This window comes from Mercenaria mercenaria, chromosome 1 (genome assembly GCF_021730395.1).
Source record: "Mercenaria mercenaria strain notata chromosome 1, MADL_Memer_1, whole genome shotgun sequence".
NCBI classification, from domain to species: Eukaryota; Metazoa; Mollusca; class Bivalvia; order Venerida; family Veneridae; genus Mercenaria; species Mercenaria mercenaria.
In genome coordinates, this window is record NC_069361.1 from 18,403,956 (window position 1) to 18,428,817 (window position 24,862).

A 24,862-nucleotide genomic window follows, 5' to 3' on the forward strand; every position below is an offset into this window, starting at 1 on the left:
CAACTTTCCTGAAGTCTGCCTTCCACAAAACTGATTTGTTGAAAAACACAAGGGCCCTTCACCTTGATAAAATTATCTCACACACATATTTAAACCACATGGTGATCATGTGAATGTATTTTCAATGATACCTCTATAATAACTAGAATTGTGTCCATAGGACATGTATGTCTCCAACATATTGTGCCATCCTCTATATAGCAAAAACTACCAAAAGGCCATACTACTGTTTGCAAATCAAATTGCCCCTCAACATTTTTTAAATCGATAGAGTTGCACGTTTACGTCTCAAAAAACGGTGAAGCCGAAGCTATTTTTGGAGTAACCTGACAGGTTAACCCCGCCTCATCCGCAATAAATTATTCATTCACCTTGTTGTGAAACTTTTTTTCTTTATCTTGACGTCACACAAAGCGCGCGCTCTGACTCTATCTTTGAAGTATCGCCGTACTTGCATACATTGTAAAGTGCAATAAGGTGATATTAGATATGTTGTTTTAAAAGTAGAATATAGAATATTTCAACTACGTTCAAATGAAAACAGCCTTTTCTGGTTGTTATGACAATTATTACCAACGAAATTTCAAACCACGCAAGGTATACAAGGTTTCATAAAAAGGTAACAGTGAACCTTCAAGCTGCACAACACTTGTAGATCTAATTGTCATATCCATAAAAACTGATTTATTTGATATTCAAACTTTAGCAGTCTTCCGTATCTTAACTATTGCAAATCTAACTCCATTATATATCTGTTTCCTTTCATTTTATTTTACTTTTTGGTGGGGTTTACATGTATGTGAATTTATCTACTATTTATTTGAAGTCGTTTAAACACTGTTTCAGTTATTTACATACAGGCAGTTAATAAGCCTTGTCTTCGGGTGTCTTCGTTCATGGAAAGAACCAATTATGCACTCGCATAAGTCAAAATAATTCGACGTTTAGTTTGTTTTATATTCTTGACAGTCACTCTAAAAGGACCAAAATAATTGAGGATAAATCACAGTACAAAGTTATTTGTTTTATCGCTTGCACATATGTATAACGTTAATCGTGTTAAGGGAAATTATGATAATTTCTACATAAATTAATGAGAAATTGAATCCCACTTTTGATTACTTTAAATAATGAGACATCGGGTAGACCGATTTAGTCAAACAAGAGCACCGCCTTGCGGGTGCTGACGCTCATCTGATTTTTTTTGGTATACCGGTAATAGAAAAATTGTCCTACCCATGATTTTCTAAGTCCAAAAAGGGCCATAATTCTTGCAAAAAGCAGGATGGAGTTACGTTTCTTGATGTATATAGCCAGCTTATGATGGTGAACAACTGTTGCAAGTTTCAAAGCAATAGCTTGAATAGTTTAGGAGAAAAGCTGACCTAAACATAAAACTTAACCAATAAATCTGATATTTTCTAAGTCCAAAAGGGGCCATAATTCTTGCAAAAAGCAAGACAGAGTTATGTTTCTTGCTGTATATGGTCAGCTTATGATGGTGAACAAGTATTCCAAGTTTCAAAGCAATAGCTTTGATAGTTTAGGAGAAAAGCTGACCTAAACATAAAACTTAACCAAGAAAACTGATTTTCTAAGTCCAAAAGGGGCAATAATTCTTGAAAAAAGCAGGATGGAGTTATGTTTCTTGATGTACAGGGTCAGCTTATGATGGTGAACAAGTGTTTCAAGTTTCAAAGCAATAGCTTTGATAGTTTAGGAGAAAAGCTGACCTAAACATAAAACTTAACCAAGAAAACTGATTTTCTAAGTCCAAAAGGGGCAATAATTCTTGCAAAAAGCAGGATGGAGTTATGTTTCTTGATGTACAGGGTCAGCTTATGATGGTGAACAAGTGTTGCAAGTTTCAAAGCAATAGCTTTGATAGTTTAGGAGAAAAGTTGACCTAAACATAAAACTTAACCAAGAAATCTGATATTTTTTAAGTACAAACAGGGCCATAAATCTTGCAAAAAGCAGGATGGAGTTATGTTTCTTGCTGTACAGGGTCAGCTTATGATGGTGAACAAGTATTCCAAGTTTCAAAGCAATAGCTTTGACAGTTTAGGAGAAAAGCTGACCTAAACATAAAACTTGACCAGGCAACGCCGACGCCGATCAAGTGATGACAATAACTCATCATTTTTTTTCAAAAAAATCAGATGAGCTAAAAATATAACGATAGTACAATTATTTGGACTACCTTTAGATACATGTATCATATTCGCAACAAAATCAGCATTTAAATCCAAATCTAGCGATGACAATTTCTTTCGAGTGGAGAAAATAACTCATAACTGATCACAAGGATTGCGTAAAATTAGTTAGACTAAGCTCACATATTTCGTAAGAAATTGCCAACTTTTTCCAACTAAAGAGGCATGGTCGGTTCCGGGAATCTAACTTATGCTCTTCAATCAATGATGAGCGAATCCAACAACTCGAGTCAGTCGCGTTTTATAATTATTGTGAAAACTAAACACGAGATACATTATTTAAAAGAAAAGTCTGCAGCAAAAGGTACTGAAATCTAGGCAGAAAAGGCCTGTAATGTATAAGAGGGTGTATTTTTTTCAAATCCACACTACCTAAATGTAGTGTGCACTGTGGCAAAATTTTAAATGAGGATTAGATCTAGTACATCTGTTTTATTCTGGTTAAACACCCGTTCCAACAGTATTTAAATAGCATTTCTCGGTCATGCAGCCAATGTAAACAAGTTCATTCAGTGTATTTTACTCGTATCGGAAAGGCAGTTACCTGTATAGACGAGATCCAAAAATAGCTTCAGCATCGCTGCTTTTGTGACGTAATGGTAAAAGTCTATCGGTTTAAGAAAAGGCAAAAGGGCAATTTGATCTGCAAATAGTAGTAACTGCAGTAAAAATAGTCATAGAAAAAATTCCTTCCATAACAGTCATCTGCACATCAAGCTTGTTCATCTGTGAAAGTTTGAAGCAAATCAGGCTAATACTGTTGGTGGAGTTGGACACACAAGATTTTTCTCTATATATTCAAAATAGCAAAAACTAACAAAGGGCCATAACTGAGGTAAAAGTAGTCACACAATAAATGTTTTCTTTTTTAAATGGTCATCTGCATATAAAGCTAGTTCATCTGCGAAAGTTTAAAGCAATTCAGGCTAACAGCATGTGAGGAGGCGGACACACAAGATTTCGGGACGTATGTGCGGATGTACTGACAGCAATGCTATTTGTCCCCCATGTAAAATGTGCGAAAGAAGTTGTCACAAGACTTTAACAACAGGCTTCACAAAATAGTCAAAACAGCCCAGCTAAAACAAAACCAATATATGCAAATAATTATCATGTATAATATTAGGACAACATTTATTAAAACAAGAGGGCCATGAAGGCCCTGTATCGCTCACCTGACCTATTGACCTGAAGATCATCAAGATTAAAATTCTGACCAAGTTTCATTAAGATATGGTCATAAATGTGGCCTCTAAAGTGTTAACTAGCTTTTCCTTTGACTTGACCCGGTGACCTAGTTTTTGACCCCACATGACCCAGATTCGATACTGACCTTAAGATCATCAAGATTAACATTCTGACTAATTTTCATGAAGATACAGTCATAAATGTGGCCTCTAGAGTGTTAACAAGCTTTTCTTTTGATCTCACCTAGTGACCTAGTTTTTCACCCAACCTGACCCAGATTTGAATTTGACCTAATGATCGTTAAGATTAACATTCTGACCAACTTTCATCAAGATATGGTCATAAATGTGGCCTCTGGAGTGTTAACAAGCTTTTCCTTTGATTTGACCTGGTGACCTAGTTTTTGACCCCGCATGACCCAGAATTAAAACTGACCTAAAGATCATCAGGATTAACATTCTGACTAAGTTTCATAAAGATACACTCATAAATGTAGCCTCTAGAGTGTTAACAAGCTATTCCTTTGATTTGACCTAGTGACCTAGTTTTTCACCCCATCTGACCCAGATTTGAATCTGACCTATAGATCATCATGATTAACATTCTGACCAAGTTTCATTAAGATATGGTCATAAATGAGGCCTCTGGAGTGTTAACTAGCTTTTCCTTTGATTTGACCTGGTGACCTAGTTTTTCACCCTACTTGACCCAGATTCAAACTGGACCTTAAGATCATGACGTTTAACATTCTGACCAAGTTTCATGAAGATACAGTCTTAAATGTGGCCTCTACAGTGTTAACAAGCTTTTCCTTTGATTTGACCTGGTGACCTAGTTTTTCACCCTACTTGACCCAGATTCAAACTGGACCTTAAGATCATGACGATTAACATTCTGACCAAGTTTCATGAAGATACAGTCTTAAATGTGGCCTCTAGAGTGTTAACAAGCTTTTCCTTTGATTTGACCTGGTGACCTAGTTTTTGACCCCAGATGACCCAATATCAAACTCATCCAAGATTTTATTGAGGGTAACATTCTGACCAAGTTTCATGAAGATTGGGTCCAAATTATGCCCTCTAGAGTGTTAACAAGCTTTTCTTTTGATCTGACCTGGTGACCTAGTCTTTGACCCAAGATCAAACTCGTCCAAGATTTTATTGAGGGTAACATTCTGACCAAATTTCATTAAGATTGGGCCAAAATTGTAACCTCTAGAGTGTTAACAAGCTTTTCTTTTGATTTGACCTGGTGACCTAGTTTTTGACCCCAGATGACCCAATATCGAACTCGTCCAAGACTTTATTGGGAGTAACATTCTGACCAAGTTTCATTAAGATTGGGCAAAAATTGTGACCTCTAGAGTGTTAACAGTCAAATTGTTGACGACAACAGACAAAGGGCGATCACAAAAGCTCACCTTTGAGCACTTTGTGCTCAGGTGAGCTAAAAAGAGCTGGTAAAACACGAAACCCCCCCCACACCCCAACCCCTTGATGCATTTAGTAATTGCACAAGGAACAGAAATTATTTGGTCATTATATACAAAAGTTCTACTGTTCTAGGTTAATGTAATCTTGACGTTTGACCAATTGATCTTAAAATAAACAGAGGTCATCTGCTGGTCATGATCAACCTCCCTATGATCCTAGGCCCAAGCATTCTTGAATTATCATCTAGAAACCTTTTAACTGTTCTGGGTCACTGTGACCTTGACCTTAGACCTACTGACCAAAACATCAATAGGGGTCATCTGCTGATCATGATCAACCTCCCAATCAAGTTTCATTATCCTAAGCCCAAGCATTCTCAAGTTATCGTCCGGAAACCATATTACTGTATTGGGTCACTGTGATCTTGACCTAAGACCTACTGACCTCAAAATCAATAGGGGTCATCTGCTAGTCACGATCAACCTCCCCATCAATTTTCATGATCTAGGCCCAAGCGTTCTTGCGTTATCATTCAGAAACTGTTCAACTGTTCAGGATCACTGTGACCTTGACCTCTGACCTACTGACCTTAAAATTCAATAGGGGTCATCTGCTGGACATGGCCAATCTCCCTGTCAACTTTCATGATCCTAAGCCAACTCATTCTTGAGTTATCATCCAGAAACCGTTTAAATGTTCCGTGTTACTGTGACCTTGACCTTTGACCTATTGATCTCAAAATCAATAGGGGTCATCTGCTGGTCATAACCAACCTTCCTGTCAATTTTCATGATCCTAGGCTTAAAGCCTTAATCCGGAAACCATTTAACTGGTCTAGGTCACTGTGACTTTGACCTTTGACCTACTGATCTAAAAATCAATAAGGGTCATCTGCTGATTATGACCAATCCCCCTCTGAACTTTCATGATCCTTTGTTTAAAAACTTAAGTTTGTGTGTTTTGAAATTAAATATGTGTATCTTCAATGATGCTGGTCATCTTTCACACTATTTGAACTTTGTGAAATACTTAAACGTTTTTTCTGTATAATGAGAATTTAATGGTGGCCATCTTGGATTTTGTATAATGCTTTCACCAAAAATCAATTCTTTGCGATTTTTTCCCCTTTTTTCATATTAAATGGCCTTTACTAATAATGAGTTTTATCTTTTAAAATGAAAATTAATCAGAAAAATTGCCAAATAAACTTTAATCTTCTGGCTACCAAATAAAAATATTGGTAGAATAAATTTGAAGATTTCTGAAACTCTGGACTGGATGGATGGACAGAAAATGGAATAAAACACTATGATATATATTAATATTATGCACTGAATATGTATGTACAAAGGACCATAAATCTTGTCTTACTCAAGCAATCTCACAGAAACTTATACTGTGACATTTCCCTTCAGCAATAAACATTTCTACCATGTTTTATTTAAATACTCCAAATGTCATATATATGACTCAAGACGGACGAACAACATCAAAACTGTACCTCCACATGCGGCGTGGCATAACAAATAGTGAAAAGACATCTCAAAAGATGACAGATGCTCAATGCCTGGCATCACAATCTATGCAATTTTGATATAATTTTAAATAGGACAATTTGTAATTACCCTGACTTGGAAGCTACATGTTCCCTCTCTCACTTTTTTCTCATCTTCTTGCCACTGATGTGGTTTGGAACATTCTGGCACCTTGTCCTTCTTCTTCTTTCGAAAACTCAGACGTCTTTTAAGTCCTTCCATGGGCATTGTTCAATGCTCCAAGAATTTGAGGCAAGTACAACCTTAATTCTAAAAAAAAAATTAAAAATTAATATTTCAAATTAATCTTTTAGCGCCTGTTTCCAAATAAGTAAGGCAGTGGCTAGGGGTCTGGTTACCGGACCTCTAGACCCGGAGCAGGGTTTTTTCTGGCTAATTTGGGAACATAGCCTATACCCCTAAAATTGGGAATTTTGACGTGTAAATGTTCAAAATTGGGAAATATTTAGTCCCATTGGATAGAGTAAGGATGTGTTCAAGCACTTTCTCATACACTTGTTTCACATTGTAGAACCTCTTTAACATACTTCCATTACAAAATTGTCCATAATTTGGTCATTTTTTTGTGCAATTTTGATGAAATTTTTTTCAGAATGTAGATTGGGAATTTTTGCACTCATTTTGGGAAATATACATACTTCTTGGCATTGGGAATATAGCTGAATAACGGCTATAAAAACGGCCGAAAAAAAAAACCTGCGGAGTCTAGAGGTCTGGTTACCGGATCTCTAAACAAACCCTACAGGGCAGACTAGAGGTCCAGTAATCAATATGAATACTGAGAATGATATTTACAAAGAGAAGCCTATATACTTTATCTTTAAAACTGGGAGATGATTTCAAATGTTTGCTCTCGTATTTTTCTCACTGTTTTAAATACATTGTAAGTGACAAGAAACAAGTAGAAGCAAACTGTAATTCTTTAATCCCGAGGAAAGTATCAAAAATTCGATAATTCATAAAAGCAATTTGTATGCCACGATCTGCAGTTTTTATCAAACTTTTTGTTTTTCTCAGGACTAACAAATTTAAATAAATACACTTAATGTTTTCTTTAGTATTTAAGACATGGATTGTGCTCATATACTGTTGAATTTGTTTTACTGCTTGAGTAAATAAATAGCGGTGACTACCGGAAATTGCTGACAAAATTACATATTCAAGATATGCCTCAGATCCCGAGAAATAAAATATTTACCAAAAAACAACCCGCAGTATCGGCAACTTTCTGACAATTAATTGTAACTTTTACCAGCAAATACCTTATACTCTACTGTAGGAATAGAGTAAAACCATTGTATATATTATATTGATTACCGGACCTCTAGACTCCGGGTCTAGAGGTCCAATTACCGGACCCCTAGCCACTTCCTATTTAAGACATGGACTGTTCTCATAATCAGAGCTCCAGATAAGGTTTTGTGCAATTAGTATCAGTACTACCTGATGGTTTGTTTAATTAGTAATGGTACTACCTGATATTTTGTGGAATTAGTAACATTACTGCCAGACAACAGACAAATATTTGTAACAAGGAAATTTGTTTAGTATCGGTACCACATGACTTACTTTTGAAACAAAATAAGTAAGACTCTTACATCGTTTTTAGGCTAAAAACATGTCATAATTTTGTTTTCAATTTTTATTTCTTCCGCCGATGAACAAACATACGAGTGTGTTCTTTTGAATTTCGACCTGCCTTTTGCACTGCGTGCTGCCATTTTATTTTGACTGGATCAATAGGTTCGGAAAAAAGAAGCAAAAGATGCATGAAAGTGGTTAACCAGTCTATTACTTTTCGCTAATTAAATAAAGTACTGGAAAAACATATTGCGTTATAAACCACCAAATGCACAACTCGGCGCGGACATGTGATACAGCTCGATCTTCCTTTGAAATTCGTAATACAGATACATGTCGTACTGATACAACCACATCTTTAAGTAAATTAGTATACCTAATTCTCGATATTCCGTGGTTTCTCGTTCATTCCGTGGCTCTCAAAATTACACTTGTGCTGCTGCCGCGCATGCCCGAAGTTCATGCAAGTTTCTCAGAAAAGTAAACAAAGATTTGTGAGCATCCAAAAATGCGCAATAAACAGGTTTGTTAAGGTACCCTTCACCATAGCGACCATCAATTAGCCAAGCAGAGCCACGGATTCAACGAGAAGCTGCCAGCTGATCCAGACTAGTGTAGGTCAACATACATGAGGTGAGATTTTTCATTTTCTGTCCTATCTTGTTGATTTTTTGACTTAGCATGGTCATACTGAAAGGTTGCAGCTATTTTTGGTTAAAAACAACATGTGAATATCTAACATCAAATGCGCATGTGCAGTTTTGGCAATTAAGAGCCACGGAATTACGAGAACACAGCATACTGATATGACCAGATTTTAAAACAAATTCTTACTGATACGACCAGATTTAAAAAAAATTTGTATCTGAACAAATTTGTGTTTACAGAAATACGGCTCTTATCTGGAGCCCTGCTAATTAAATTTCTGCATTCGTTTTAGTGACTACCAGAAATCGCAGATAAAATATGCCTCGAACCCAAGTGTTCAGTGAAATGATTCTGAACAATAAATCAAGCAGAATTTATGGTTTGCAATTTCGTGTTTAACGAAACACTTTCAGTTTCAACATTGTGCTATAAAAAACCGGAATGACAATATGAGGGTATTACAGGAAAAAAAATGAACTAATTGCTCACCTGAATAAAATGTAAATAATGTGTCAACTTTCTTGTCAATTTTTTTCCCGTGACAAGACAAGGGACATAATTTAAACAAACCAACCCGGTTTTCCGACGGAAGACGAAAATTTACATAATAAATCAGCAAGATTTCAAGTCTAACAATAATAACTATGGCAATACTAGGATACCATGTCGAATTAGGTACGTAACAAGTGTAAATTCACGTTTAAAATAACCTTTTAGCACATTCAAAAATTTCTAACATGGCAGGTACTCAGTTTATGTTCATCGCACATGCGTAATGACCTACCTTGCCAAGTGCTCGTATGCCCCGCCCTCATTTGTGTGTTTGGCTAAATATATCTAAATATTCAGGTCGGAACAGGTTTAAAGCTACTAAATATTTTCCCAAAAGGTGAATATTACATATCGTTTAGAATTCCTAAATTTTCGCCAATATTATTTATATATAGCATACATATAGTACCCTATTCATGATAAACACGTTCAAAGGCGCTTTACTGTTACATAGCTCAAAGGTGGGCGCCAAATTCATCTTCTACTAGTGCAGACACAAAGCGATCTTACTAGAGGGACAGATTGAGACAAAGCCCCCAGAATACAGAGAGAGTAACCCTTTTAGATACTTGCCTGTAGAACATACGATATATGGACACATCATATTTTTTATTGCTTTATGATATAACACAATCTGGTCATACGGCTAGTTTACTGTTCAAATACTATCTATCTGCCATTGACGTCAAACCCCTTGCGGGAACGTAGACGTTTTGCGCGTCAAAATCAAGAAGAGAAAGAATATAGTGGTAAGAAATTTAGAATGAAGAAGCTAAAAATAAATTTGGTGATATAAAAAAGATTAAAACTTGAGTTTGCAGGATAACTAGGGCGAGACAAACTGCAGCACTGAACTGCTCTAGGGTAGGGAGGTGGGCGACACTGAAGTGGGGGGGGGGGGGGGGGGGGGGGAGGGGTTGGTTTCAATGGTACACTGTGCTCGGAAAATAAGAAAGCATGTAATAGTCAGTGGTTGCAGTTATTAACCTATAACTTAGGGAATGGCCATAGCGAAAATAGCGGGTCATTGGGGTCAGGTAATCAACGATTTGGATAGCAACCAGATCATGATGAATCTTATAGAAGAGTGATAACCTAGGATCTATACGCCTTAAATCCAGTCGACGAAGGTTTAGGGAGTGTAGCATATCTGTTACACTGGAAGTACAGCCGTAGTCGGTCTTGATCCAACGGGCGGCTCTCCTTTGGACGCTTTCAATTTGGACAATTTGAGTTTGGGTTTGGGGGCGACCATACCTCGGCGGCATATTCGAGCTGGGGTCGGACTAGAGTCTGGTAAGCGATGGTCTTAATGGGTTGGGATTTGACCTTAATGTTTTTTTCGTAGAAACCCTAGGGTTTGGATAGCTTTCTTGGTTGACCTGTTTATGTGATTGTCCCATGATAGATCATTTGAGATATCCACGCCAAGGTATTTAGCTGAGCTGACCGATTCAAGTTGGACTCCATGTAGGTAGTACTGGGTAGGGATAGGATGTTTCCTTCTAGTGGCGTGGATAACTTGACACTTGGAGGGGTTGAACTCCATAGTACTGGTTCCCAATGTGCCCATTCAAAAACTTATTTCAGTATTGGGCAGGCACCTCTCTTTCTCCAAGTAGCGTTTTAGCTTCTCACATAAAAAAAGACTTAACATGCCGAGGGGAAATTCCACACGGAGTTGTGATGCAGTTTATATAATTCTTTATTTAAATTGTAATGAAATATATATAGACACATTATAGCCTAGCATAATTTCTACGATGTTCAGGCGACCTCCGACTTGAACTTCATTCCAGGCGTGAAGAAGTTATATTTCCCATCGTATTGCACGGTGTGGCACCATCTCAGCTGTTAGATTATGTTCTTTTCAGTGAAGTGGGGAGGGGAGAGGAGGCCGGGTGCGAGTCCCCTGCCTTGTAATAGAAAGAATTCTTTGTAAGAATGTAATTTTGTAAGTGGAGAAATTGGAAAAATATGAAATTTTATCATTGAGAAGGGAAATATACGGGGGAGACAAGGGTTTGTAAGAGATGAAATGGAGGTAGTCCCCGGTGTTTTAACAGTCAAAATTGTTTTGTAAGTCTTAGAATGTAATCGATCGATCACTGCCCACGGGCTTTTACAACTCGCCAAATATTTCATGATTTTAATGTCCATTGTAAGTAATTCTTAAAATATGCGGGCTTCTGGCGAACTGGACAGAAAATGAAACATATCTGTTTCATTGTGAAACGACCAGAGGCTGATGCTAACTACAGTTGGGGACGGAAAAGAGCGTTATGAGCAAAAACAAAACAAAAAAAAAACAAAGAAAGAAAGAAAGAAAAATGGACATGCTCACTTACTGTAACAATGTTCCTGCAGATGAACCCTAATGTTTTCTTGTCGGTTGTGCTTACTTTATTGGTGCGTGTGTGTGTCTGTGTGTTTTTTAGGTAGTTCTTCCAAAATGTCCACCCCTAGATATTTTGCATTTGACACTGGTGTTAAGGTTTCTCTACGAAATGTATATTTAGAAATCATGTGCGGCTTCTTGAAATATGTAAAACCTGAAACTCATTTTTTTATGCCCCGCGCATATAGCGAACAGGCGGACTTAAACCAGATGCATTAAGTCAAGAAGTATAACCGACTACAGATCGCGAATTCAAATCATTGCAATATAGTCCATTTCACGGCAAGCGTCTATGTATTGGAAAAGCCTTGATCGGATAGACGCATATTAAGCAAGATTCTCGAGACGCAACGTGATTTTGAAAAATGGGGGCTCTTCAATTATTTATCGATTTTTGCAACAAAGCTTCCCGATGAAAAGGGGTTCACTTCAATGGTTTATTGATTCATCTTTCAATTGGACCAGAAATTAATGTGGTGTGCCTGATATTGAAAACTGAATAAAATTTGAATAACGTGAATGTTATGCAAAAAATTAGAACCCGTGTCACCGCTAAGAATCTGAAGTGATGACGTTTAAACAATTACATGCTAACTTCAATTTTTATTTTAATCATATTTGATTGCTCATTGTTTCATACATAAAATAATACAAACATATTGTCTAATCTCTATCAAATCGTGAAATAAACATCACCCGAAAACTATTCAATTTACTGTAGCAGCTGTAAAATGACATAGGACGGAGATAAAATAAAAACTGACAGAAACATTTTCTGCTGATCCACATAGTTCAATTCTAAGACAGCTTGCTTAACAGTGCAAGTTAAGCATCTCAGCAGTGACGGGGCAAGCCATTCGGTACAGAGTAATTTAAAATGTAATTTAATTTAAAATTTGATATGTTTTGATTTATGATATAATATTCTAAAACGGTACTTTAGAGAGTAAAGTCACCTGAACTTATCGATTCGAGCTCGGTTGAATGCAGCTGCTGACGAGACAACCCAAGATAACAACAGCAGTCTGGACATTTTTACCTAGGGGAATCTCAAACTCCAACATCAATGAGCGAAGCGGCAAGGGAGATGACTGCGTTGGAGTTTGGGGGAATCTTAGAGGTCAGCTTGGAATGCGGATGTAAAACAAAATTCTGTTTAATCACATTACTCTTCTTCAACAGTCATTTACAGTGGTTTTAGTTCAGAATTGTTTATAAGCCATAATTCAATAGTAAGACAGAAATTAGAATATGGATCAAGTATTTGGGACCCTTACCATCAGAAAGATATCGAGAGACGAGAAAATAATCAGAGGCAAGCTGCAAGATTCGTTACTACTAAAGATTGTAAGACCCCGGGCACAGTCACAAATATCCTTACTGATCTCAAATGGCATACTTTACAAGATAGAAGAAAATATAATAGATTAGCATCTTTCACAAAGTGGTTTATAATCATGTTGATATCAATCTAAGTCAGCATCTTACCCCACACACCAAACAAACTAGGCATTACCATCACCTAGCATATCACATACCACCTACCACAGTAGATTATTACAATTTTTTTTTCACGGACAGTTGTGCAATGTAACTCACTTTCAAGGTATGTAGTTAACATTGAATCAATCTCCGCTGGCTGCATAGATGTTCCAACCATAAATGTATTATACTTGCTTTTATCCTGTTTTTAACCCTATCAACACCTTCCTTTCTGCACGTCATAGTATGTATGTACATTTTTATCCAGATAGACACGTAAGGTTATCTTTAGGTATTTTGCACAATTTATTTTATCACCAACTGCCAGTGAGTACTAGGTGGATTGAGTAGCTTGGAAAAGCTGATGGTTCTTTCACTTTTTACCCCCTTCCCTCCCCTCCCCCACCCCAGTTTCATCACTAAACGTTTGCCATTATTATAAAAGAAGAAGAAGAAAGAAAGAAAGAAAAGTGACTTCCGTGGGACATACAATGAATGCTGACACGACAGCTAGTGGAATGACAACATGTCGAAGTCTATAATAAAATCTTGACAAGTTAATAATAATTCATCACTAATATAGAGAATATGAGCAGATTTCTTAATATTTTATCATTATATACGCTAACAGGCACACACGTATAGAAATTCTTTGCTTACCAAATTTTAAATTTTCAACGTGAAATTGAAATTTTGAGATATTTTAGTGTTGTCTAGCGCACTGCTCATATTTTCAAACAAAAATATGGTTGAGTTTTCAACAAAAGTAACAGAAGCTATATAAAATTTATATGCTGAAATTTCATAGAGTGGATCTACGGTTCAGTGGTAAGATCTTGAGTTCGACTGACCCTTGCAACCCCAGCTTAAACGTCTACAAATCATTTGTGTACGAGTGCTTTAAACATTTCACGTAGAATAATCGGAGGTGTCTCACGCGTGCTTCTTTTGTGGCGGATTCCTCAAAACTAGTACATGTAATATATCAGGGTTGATAAACTTAGATATTATTAGATTACATTGAGTATATAGAGGCTACTTGTGTATAATGATACAACTAGTGAACGCCTGACATATAGCCTTCATTCTGCACTTTGGTCAATGTAAACAAGTAAACATTGATAAAGATTATACATCGCTATCAAAGTGTACATGTACATAAATTCATATTACCACAGTAAGTTTTGAACTACAATCCGCATTTTACAGACAGAATTTTTTTTTCAAGGTAGGTAAAATGTATTATTTTTTTTGTGTGTGTGTGTTACAAAATACAAAAAAATCATTGTATGCAAATCACGTGTGCATATGGCATACTTCGTTGGAATTCAGTAAAAAAATTGGTAATAATGTTCCGTGCAATTAGGCTAATAGCTGTATATGTAAGAAGAGAAAAAAATAATCAAAAATATATTGTTAACCTGACCGTTTATACCTTTCAAATGTCGTCGGCTCTTTGCTTAATATAAGCTGTCATATTGATTTTATAACATGCTGCTATTGCACTATTGATCGACTTTGGCTGCAGCAGATTAATGACATAACTAGTGTACAATGTAATGATAATTGTTTTACAGGAAGATTTGAAGTCAATAAGACTAGCTATGGAGATACCTGAACAGTTTTCAATCAATTTATCACGAGAGCAGAAGATGCATCTGGTTCCATTTTTTGCAACATGGTTGATCTACTTTGTTCTGTACATGCCATTCTGGGGATACCCCCCGGAGACGCTTGGATCCGTATTTTTCAAAGTTCTTCCGATCATTAGTTTGTGTTACTATGTGATTTCCACATCAAATGGCTTCAAAGGATTTCCAAAGAAAGACGAACTGATTCCTGACGACGACCGCGCCAGACACTTTTTATTTGCTCTTTTATTTTCGGCTGTGGGAGACGCTTGTTTAGTTTGGCGGGAACTTCTATTTGTGCCTGGACTACTGTCGTTTGCAATTGCACAGACTTTGTACTGTAAAGGACTAAATGGCGCTTCAGAAAAGAGTAGGACTAAGGATTTATTTTTCCTGCTTGGATTAGACATATTTTTGATAATTCAAAGTGGTATAAGTTCTTATGTACTGTCGGCTTTAGTCGGCATGTACATCGCACTAATCTTTGCCGTTGCATGGCGCGCAACAGCACGGTACGAGCTGGAGGGAAGTAAAGCAGCGTTTGCTGGTTGCGCAGGAGCATTGATTTTTATCTTTTCGGACTTTATAATAGCTGTGGATAAATGGTGTTTCCACGTTCCATTCGCACCATCTATGATAATGAGTTCTTACTATATAGCTCAGCTTTTCCTTAGTCTAAGCACGAGTAAAGACCTTCATTAGGACCTCAATTAGATTTACAATTACAAGAATCACTGTGCATGTTGTAAGACACTGGATATGTGAATTTATTATTTAAATGAATGTGCAATAAATCATCTTGTTTCATTTTTTTGATAGTCAAGCAACAGTATGTGGATGAAACAGCTTCTGTGCAGGCTTGTGTTCATAAATCATGGACATTGCACGAGCTGTGTGTGCAAAACCTACCATACAACTTTCTTAGTTTGCTGGAGTTATTTGGAGACTATGCAGATGGAAAGTATACAGGCATGATTAGGATTTGCCAAGTTTCACGCTGTCAGCTTTTTGTTCATAATTATATATCCGGTCTTAATATGCTAACATATGCATTGCCAAAATCTAAACATATGTAAAACCACAAATAATGATTAAATACGCACAAACACAAATAATGGTTACACATCATTTCTGTATATATATCGCGTGAATGGTGTAGGAGATTAAGTGGTAAATCATTTTACTGTAGTTCTATTCTTACCGTTTTGATTATTTTTTAATCTCATGACATTAAATTTCTTTTTGTAAGTAGATCTATTATGACTTTCCATTGCTTAATCTTCAAAACATAGATCTAATATCTTTTATATATAAAAAGACCCAAACTGGCTGAACAAAATAATAATAAAAAAAAACAGTCATGGGATATAAACTAATGCAATGGATTAAAGTACGTGTACCTGCATGAAATAGGAGCAGTTATCAAATCAAACCTCAAGCCAGGGGTACGCACGTGCAGATACGCACGTTTACGTACCGAATAGTGGTATACACGCTGTTATTATATTATACATTTATTAAGACGAGATATGTGAATGAAATGTGCCTGTAAGATCGATAAGTAGTCCCAGCAGAGAGCTCCAATGAATCATATACAGAATAGAACGTGTTTGTTGGAATAAGCCTGACTATTTTTCTGTTACGAATTTTTCGTCGATAATACTTTGTTATATCGATCGGCCTCGGCCTCATGTTCAAACGGGAAAATCATTATATGCAAACCATGCGCGACCTATGTTAAGACGGTTTGCTATAAATATGTAACACTTAATCTTAAGTAGTTTTATGCGGAGGTGTAATATCCTACACAGATAAATTCATTGATCAGTACATATTTCTTAAGAGCTATAACACAACATTGAGGATTTGTCAACGGTTTGCGTACAGGAAGGGTGAGTTCAATATTTCCTTTCTTTCATTATAATTCTTTGTTAACACGCTTTTTCGTCTTGACCTTGTTCTAAATATAAATATTCGATTAGTTTATGGTATCAAGAAGTATCTAATTTCTGCCTATTGTCTGAATTATGGTGCATACTAAAATATCACTGAATTAAAGCGCTGCATGTTGACTCACATTGTCAATATATTTAAACTTCAACCATAATTTAAATCTTTACCCAGGGTCACTTGTTAGTACTGTCACGTAAATAAACCATGATTTAATATCCTTAAACTGTTTCAGCGGTTATGTTCCTTCCAGTCTCCGGTTCATCAGTTGAAAGGTTAGGTGTTGGTTTCACATAAAGTTTTTGTTTCATATAAATTTGTCTTATTTTCTAGAAATTACTTCACGTAGTTTTGCTGTTTTTTGTTAGTTTTAAGACAGCCATTACGAATGGTATCAGTGAGCACTTGAGTCTGTGGGAGACTTTCGAACATTTGAGATATGAACCCCATCTCTAGACGGATCTAACATTCACTAAGCATACACCCTGTTCAGACTACAGTTTAAATTTATTTTAAAACGGATTTTTTTTCAAATCCAGTTTGCGTTCGCACACAATGTGTATTAAAATGTGTATTATTTGAAGGTCAAGTGGATTAAAAAAAAATAATGTAACATTATTACTACTTCCAGAGGTAGTTTTAATGTTACAATTTCATTATAAAATATTCTATTTAAAATGAAATAACCTTCGCGCTTTTTTGTTGGATAGCGCTAGGTAGAGCGCAGATCTACATCACGGGGTCGTGAGTTCGATCGTCGGGCGAGGCATATGTTCAATAAAAGACATTGTGTCTGAAATCATTCATCCTCCACCTCTGATTCATGTAAGGAAGTTGGCAATTACTGGTGGGGAAGGTTCGCACTGGTTCAGAATCCAGGGTTAACTGCCCGCCGTTACATAACTGAAATAAAAAAAAAACGGCGTTAAACCCTAAACAAACAAACGTATCTATTTAAAATAATCATAATGATACTGTTAGATTGTTCATAAAAATAAGGTATCTACAAATGTATCTATTAAAATAATCATGGTGATATAGGTTGACCGGGGATATGTATAATAAGGTATCTCTTTTCTTGATTTGTAAAAGCATTTGCAAGTGTTTTAGCACACGGGACAGCGAATATGTAACCGCTCATATCGTTTATCGTATGATTACTTACTGAATCAATAATAAAAGTGTTTTCAATGTTTCAGGATTTCTTCTCAATAAAGTCAGGCAAAATGGAGGCAATAAAAATGGGACTGTCGATCTTCAGTCGACAACAGAAGATTCGTCTGCTTCCTTTCGTGGTATCTTCCGTATTCTTTCTGATACAACCGTACCAACCAGGATCTACTTTTCTTGGGACGATTTTTAAGGTTCTTCCAATCATCTCTCTAATTGGCTACGTCATCTTCACCAGATCTCAGTTTCCAACCAGAACGAAAACTCTAAATTTAGGGACGGTGATACCGGAAGATCGCTACAGCTACTGTGTCCTGCTTGGACTGGCTCTTGCGGTAATTGGCGACATTTTTGTAGCTTTGCCGTATACAATGTTTCTCGGCGGACTTGTTTTCATGGTGGTTTATACATGCTACATAGCTGCCATAGAAGTCGATGGGCGTCACAGGGGTGGACGAAGTAGCAGCACGTGGCTTTTTGGCCTCATGTACATAAACACATTTCTGAGTGTCCAAGCAAGCTCTGAATCATATTTCTTCAAAGCGTTCCTGCTACTCTATTTCATCCCATTATTTCTTGCGGGATGGAAGGCAGCATCGGCTCTGGAAGAGAACCCAGGTGACAAGGCCATTCTCTTGGGATGTATTGGAGCCTCACTTTTCATTATCTCGGACTGCCTTGTCATCTTGGAACACAATGATTACCCCGTACCCTTTGCGGAGTTTATCTACATGTTGACATATTATGGTGCCCAGTTTGGGTGGGCAGCTAGCACATCAAATTATAATTAAAATATTTCGGCCTTGTGTATTTGAGGACAGGTATTTCTTGAAAATATTTCAAACATAGAGAACACGTCAGTGAAAGATTTTTTGCATAATGTATATTGAATGCATATATCTATGTTTATGCTTTTATTAAAACCAAGTTCTTGAAATCCTGTCAAAATATTTTTGATTTTGATTATTAATTGCGACGATGTATAAGGAAATTCAGGTGAGATATCGCCAATTTGCTTCCTGTAAATACAATTTAGATCTCGGAATCCAGTTTCTGTGGTAAACCGTGTTATACATTGTTTATTTGCTAATTTTGTCCTAAACTTGTTAAAATGTATCCTATAAACTTGAACTTAGAATGTATTCCGCTGTTCATTATGGCCATTTTATAGAAATAATACATGTCGTTTTTAATACTTATTTAACTTGCGTAGCAGTATTTGTGCTTATAAAAGAGTTTTATTGTAAAGTGTGCATATAACTTTAAGAAGTCTGTATTTGCTATAACAAATTTGACATACGACTGTGTAGAAATGCTGTAGAACTCTCTAATTTGACTTTTAAGTTAACAGGAGGTCTTACGAAGATACATTGTAAGATTTCAACATAATATTTCGAAAAATGTATTTGACAAGAGTTGTCAAATCTAAAAAAGTACAACTTCAATATCATTCCACAAGACATTAAAATGTTGCGTCAAATGCAATTTGTAGGTTTTTCAAAATTTTGTCTTCATAAAACGTTAAAATTCATGAATTTTACATCCACATGTTTTTGCCAAACAATGTTTTGTGTATATTGAAACGTTTTGCTGGTTTTTCATTTTATACTGGTCGCTACACGTGTTGATATATGCTTTTATACAGGTTTATTGTTAATCATGTTTATTGAAAATAAAATATTGTCATTTTTCGTTCACATTTTACATGTATAACTAATCATTAGTCGTTTATAAATACACAGCTTGGGGAGACATTATTGTTTTGCCCTGTCCGTCCGTCACACTTCATTGCCGATCAATAACTGGAGAACCAAATGAGCTAGAACCTTCAAATTTCATAGGTTGTCAGGGCTTATGGAGTAGACGACCCCTATTGTTTTTTGGGGCCACTCCATCAAAGGTCAAGGACACAGGGGCCTGAACATGGAAACCCATTTCTGATCAATAACTTGAGAACAATTTGACCTAGAATATTGAAACTTCATTGGATGGTTGGACATGCAGTGTAAATGACCCGTATTGATTTTAGGGCCACTCTGTGAAAGGTCAAGGTCACAGGGGCCTGAACATGGAAAACCATTTCCGAAAAATAACTTGAGAACAAATTAACCCAGAATGTTGAATCTTCATAGGATGATTGGACATGGACAGTAGATGACCCTATTGATTTTGGGGTCACTCTGTTAAACGGCAAGGTCACAGGTGCCTGAACATGGACAACCATTTCCGGTCAGTAACTTGAGAATCACTTGACACAGAACGTTGAAACTTCAAAGGATGATTGGAGATGCATAGTAGATGACCCCTATTGATTTTGGGTTCACTCTATTAAAGGTCAAGGTTGCAGCGGACAGAACATGGAAATCCATTTCCGGTCAATACCTTGATGTCCATTTGACCTTGAACCTTCAAACTTCAAAGGATGATTGGACTGACAGAGTAGGTGGCCCTGTTGTGTTTTTTTGGGGGTCACTCCATCAAATGTCAAGATCACTGGGGCCTGAACATGGAAAACCATTTCTGGTCAGTAACTTGAGAACCACTTAACCCAGAATGTTGAAACTTCATAGGGTGATTGGACATGCAGAGTAGATGACCCCTATTAATTTTAGGATCACTCTGTTTAAGGTTGCAGCGGTTATAACATGGAAATCCATTTCCGGTCCTTACCATTTGACCAAGAACCTTCACACTTCATAGGGTGATAGGACTTATAGAGAAGCTGACCTGTATTGTTTTTGGGGGTCACTCCATCAAAGGTCAAGGTCACAGGTGATGAACATAGAAAACCCTTTCCAATCAATATCTTGAGAACCATTTGAACCAGAATGTTGAAACTTGATAGGATGATTTAACATGCAGAGTAGACGACCTCTACTGATATTGGGGTCACTCAATCAAAGAGCAAGGTCACAGGCGCCTGAAAATGGAAAGCTGTTTCCTATTCATTGCTTGAGAACCACTAGACTCAGAATGTTAAAACTTAGTGGGATGATTGGACATGCTAAGCGGGTGATCCCTATTGCAACCAGCCATCAGTGTCTCTTTGACTTTCGCTCCTGTCCCCTACTGACTTCTTGCCTACAACTATGCATTGGAGAAGATATGCGCTTTTCCACTAAAACATCTTCTAGTTTTTGTTAAATGATGTGTGTTTTATGTATCTGCATAAAATAATTTATGGCGATGGTCGCGGGCCATTTTTATTATTTCGTTTATTTTCGTGTAAATGTAATGTTTACTATTTAGGGCTACAGAGTTCCAACCAATCAAATCCTTTGTTTTAATTTTAAGCCAATAGCTGCAAGGCTTACATATTTATCATTGCGTCATTCTTGAACAAAGGAAAACATGCTTACAGAAAATTTTTAGACTTTTTAGATATTTTGCATAATCCTTCCATATTTATAACGTGATGTTGTTGTCTACTAGTGGGATTTGTCTTCTATAATCGCCTTCAAGACAGCAAATGTGAAATGCGCCCGGCAAGACGGAAGTAAAAACCAAATCGGGCAGCAGATTTTGAATACTCAGTGGATCCAATATCTCCTGCACCCAACAAAAATGGCAGGCGTAAAACCTCTAAAAGCAACCCATCACACCCGGATAAATGTGCAACTACCGGTAGATCTCAAAAGCATAGTCTTAACAATACCACGAATAAGCAAAAACTATCAAACGCAGTCAATGTTGACTCGGATTCAAGCTTGTCAGACGGCGAAATACATAGCTCCAGTAATACAAACACTAATAGTTCAAGAAAACTCACGTCAAAACGTCAAAAACATTCTGTAGAAGTGCCAGATATAGTCAGCAGTAACAGGTCGCAATCCTCTGATGATTCAGACTCATCAGTCGAACGATCGAGTCCTAGTAAGAAACGTTAAAAAAATCCACAGTCATCCAATTCCAAACGAGTTAAAGCTACAAAGTCTAAATCACAAAAAAAAAATGAAACTATCAACTGTTTTGAATCCTCTGATCCTGAATCAGCCGCTTCTGTTAACTTAGTAGAAAATACCTCCAGCAAAAAAAGAATACAAAGATCTGCTGAGGACCTATACAAACACAAGGAATTGACAGCGCCTGGTGAGTCCCACTCAAGTTCTGAGGCATCGTCGGATTCGGACGGCAGTGATTATTTACAGTGTGTCCGCTTAGGACAAAGCAAGAACATTTTAGGTGAACCTCACACGCCTGCTTCTTCTACAAAATTTCAGATCTTCTTTCACCTAAACTAAAAAGAAAAATTTGGAAGCATAAATTTATAGATTTTTCTCAACTGTTAAATACCAACCCAAATCATAATTCATATTCACTTCAACTGGATAGCCTATCTAAGATCAATCTAGTGCCCAACAAGAAGTAGCTTTCCATTGAACTGTGGACCTCGGCTTTCTTACGATTTGTGGCGGTTTATTCAGAGAAGTTCCCATTAGAAACCTCTGCTTTAATGAAATATTGGGAAATGGTAAGAGAATTGGCTTCATGCGTCCAGGTTCAGCGGCTTGGCCAGACTATGATATTAAGGTCCGTTCTCTTCGGGAATCGAAGCACATGCCTTGGGACCAGTTACACTTTGAGTACTGGATCATGGTCACAACTCCTCCAGCTGTAGGTCCGAGCCCTAATTTTCGTACACCCCGGGAAAATAGTTACCGACCCTCCTTTCGTAAACACACATCATTCAAATCTGGTCGAAAATAATCATTATATCTCTAAAATACATGCTGGCTATACAATAAAAGGCGTTTATGTCACCGTCCCCAATGCCCCAACCCCCATGTCTCCGGTTTCTGCAGAGGGGCACATCTCGCATAACAATGTTCATCAGCAGTAAAGAACATGCCCAGCAACACAAATCATAACAGCTACAGTCAAGAGGTGGCCCCTCGATCAAGTCTGGAACCTTGTCCTAAAAATGTAGCAAGGTCACTCCGGTTATTGTTACCCCCATTAGAATCGGTCAGCTAGCTAACTGGCTTGAGGGTTACCATTTAAAACAATATTTGGTATCAGGTTAACCTCAAATCTTGTGACGAGTACCCATTTGAGGTTTTAGAAAAATTGCAGGATGAGCTACATCAAAGTAGGGTAGCGGGTCCTTTCCCTTTGCTTCCACTCCCTAACCTCAAAGTCAGTCCGATTGGTTTAGTTCCCAAAAAAGAGTCTGGAAAATTCAGGTTAATACATTATCTTAGTTTTCCCGAAGGGGCCTCAGTCAATGATTTCATTCAAGAAGAATTAGCTACAGTTACTTACACATCCTTTGATGATGCTGTTCAGCTGTTGTTGAATTTGGGGCCAGGATCTTTTTTCTGCAAAACGAATATTGAATCAGCCTATCGGTTAATCCCTGTGCACCCTTCTGACTGGGAATTTCTTACTATTATGACAATTGTTTACCAGTTGGAGCTTCTAGTGCCATTTTTGAACGTTTCAGTACTGCCCTGGAATGAATTTTCAAACCGAAACTCGGTATACCGCATGTATTACATATCCTAGACTATTTCCTTTTTATGGGTCCATCAGAAAATTCTTGCAATTCATACTTGTCTAAGGTCCTATCATTTTGCTCATCTGTTGGAATACCAATCAAACAAGAAAAAAAACACATCCGCCTCACAGATGGTGGTTTTCATGGGTCTTGTTTTAGATTCATTAAAAATGGAGGCCCGTCTTCCCGATGATAAACTCTTCAAGCTCCGCCACCTTCTGGTTAAACATGCCAAAAGTCGAAAGATTAAATTACGGGACTTGCAAGCCTTGCTGGGTCTTCTTAATTTTTGTTGTAATGTAGTCATTCCCGGCAGAGCCTTCCTCCGTCGTTTGACAGACCTTACCCGAAAGGTTAAAAAGCCTCATCATAGGATCACCTTATCAAAAGAAAGTCGCTGTGATCTTAAAGCTTGGCAGCTGTTCATTGAACACTTTAATGGAAAGCACCTTCTGTTAGAACATCGTTGGGTTGCGGATACTGAATTACATTTATTTACTGACTCGGCAGGTTCAGTAGGGTTCGCAGCCATCTTTCAGTCACATTGGTTTTGTGACAAATGGCCTGAAGCATTACGGCTCAATGACATCACATTCGAAGAATTGTTTCCTGTTGTGTTAGCTTTTGAAATCTGGGGGGAACTAATCTGCAACCGTTCTATCATTTTGCATTTTGACAATATGGCAGTAGTTCACATTCTCAACAAACAAACCTGTAAAGAGCCACTCGTCATGAAATTAGTTCGTAGGTTGGTTTTGTCTGCAATGAAATACAATATTCTGTTTAAAGCTGGGCATATTCAGGGTAAAATAAACATTCTACCAGATTTGTTATCCCGTCTTCAGGTAGCCAGATTCAGAGAACTAACGCCAAACATGGATCCAACTCCAACTCCGGTTCCTCGTTGCCTTCTAGACGGGAATTAGATGGGCAGTTCGTGAACTTCTGCGAGCCTCTTTTGCCCCATCCACTAAGGAATCATACAGGAGAGCATTGCTCTTGTACTACAATTTTCACCAACAGTATTTGAGGTCCTCAGCTCTTCTGCCAATTTCGGAAATGAATTTTTTGTGCTTTATTGCTTTCTGTAAATTAAAAGGGCTAAAGCATAGTTCAATTTCTTCGGCTCTGGCAGGCTTAGCATATTTCCATAGGCTCTGGGGGTTGAGAAGTCCTACAAAGTCATTCTTCACCAAATATTTGTTAAAGGTGACCAAAAGTACAACAGCTTCGGCAGATAAGCGTTTACCCATAAGTTTTTACATCTCGCTACTAAAACGCTTGATTACAAGCCTCTCACAGGTTTTCACATCCAGTTATGAATGTTTGTCAGTTAAATGTATGTTTTAGTAGCTTTCTTTGGCCTACTAAGACTTGGGGAATTTATTTTGACAAAACTTGGTTCGCAAAACTAAACTGTCTAATGAGACAGCAGGTATCCTTCAAGTTCAAATCAGGTAAACCGCGTTCTGCAATGTTAAGGTTACATCAATAAAAACACTCAGCTGGACATATACACACGGTGAGGCTCTATCCTTACCGCCATAGAGCACTGTATCC

At 37.2% G+C, this 24,862-nt stretch overlaps 4 protein-coding genes across 6 annotated transcripts in view; 3 read left to right on the forward strand and 1 right to left on the reverse strand.

Moving 5' to 3' along the window:
* LOC123544856 (protein numb-like) overlaps window positions 1–9,398 on the reverse strand; it is a 39,812-nt gene extending 30,414 nt beyond the window's left edge. For 2 of the 3 annotated variants that reach the window (XM_053541183.1, XM_045330932.2), the window contains exons 1-2: window positions 9,112–9,378; window positions 6,463–6,642 (exon numbers count right to left, since the gene is read on the reverse strand). In XM_053541183.1, coding sequence (XP_053397158.1) covers window positions 6,463–6,600 — 138 coding nt within the window. In that variant the 5' untranslated portion in view covers window positions 6,601–6,642; window positions 9,112–9,378. Of the gene's footprint in view, window positions 1–6,462; window positions 6,643–9,111 lie in introns of all 3 variants that reach the window. The other variant, XM_053541179.1, reaches the window with a different exon arrangement.
* A 4,730-nt stretch (window positions 9,399–14,128) lies between these two features.
* On the forward strand, window positions 14,129–15,938 carry LOC123547497 (lysoplasmalogenase-like protein TMEM86A). The gene is made up of 2 exons (XM_053541197.1): window positions 14,129–14,282; window positions 14,632–15,938. The coding sequence occupies exon 2, from the start codon at window positions 14,659–14,661 to the stop codon at window positions 15,385–15,387; it is 729 nt and encodes a 242-aa protein (XP_053397172.1). The 5' UTR covers window positions 14,129–14,282; window positions 14,632–14,658; the 3' UTR covers window positions 15,388–15,938.
* Window positions 15,939–16,209: 271 nt separating this feature from the next.
* On the forward strand, window positions 16,210–19,496 carry LOC123546308 (lysoplasmalogenase-like). Its single transcript, XM_053541186.1, has 2 exons — window positions 16,210–16,577; window positions 17,835–19,496. Exon 2 carries the CDS (start codon window positions 17,862–17,864, stop codon window positions 18,594–18,596), a length of 735 nt encoding a protein of 244 aa, XP_053397161.1. The 5' UTR covers window positions 16,210–16,577; window positions 17,835–17,861; the 3' UTR covers window positions 18,597–19,496.
* Window positions 19,497–23,472: 3,976 nt separating this feature from the next.
* Window positions 23,473–24,228, forward strand: LOC128546978 (uncharacterized). Its single transcript, XM_053518622.1, has one exon. It carries the CDS (start codon window positions 23,473–23,475, stop codon window positions 24,226–24,228), a length of 756 nt encoding a protein of 251 aa, XP_053374597.1.
* The last annotated feature ends 634 nt before the right edge of the window (window positions 24,229–24,862 follow it).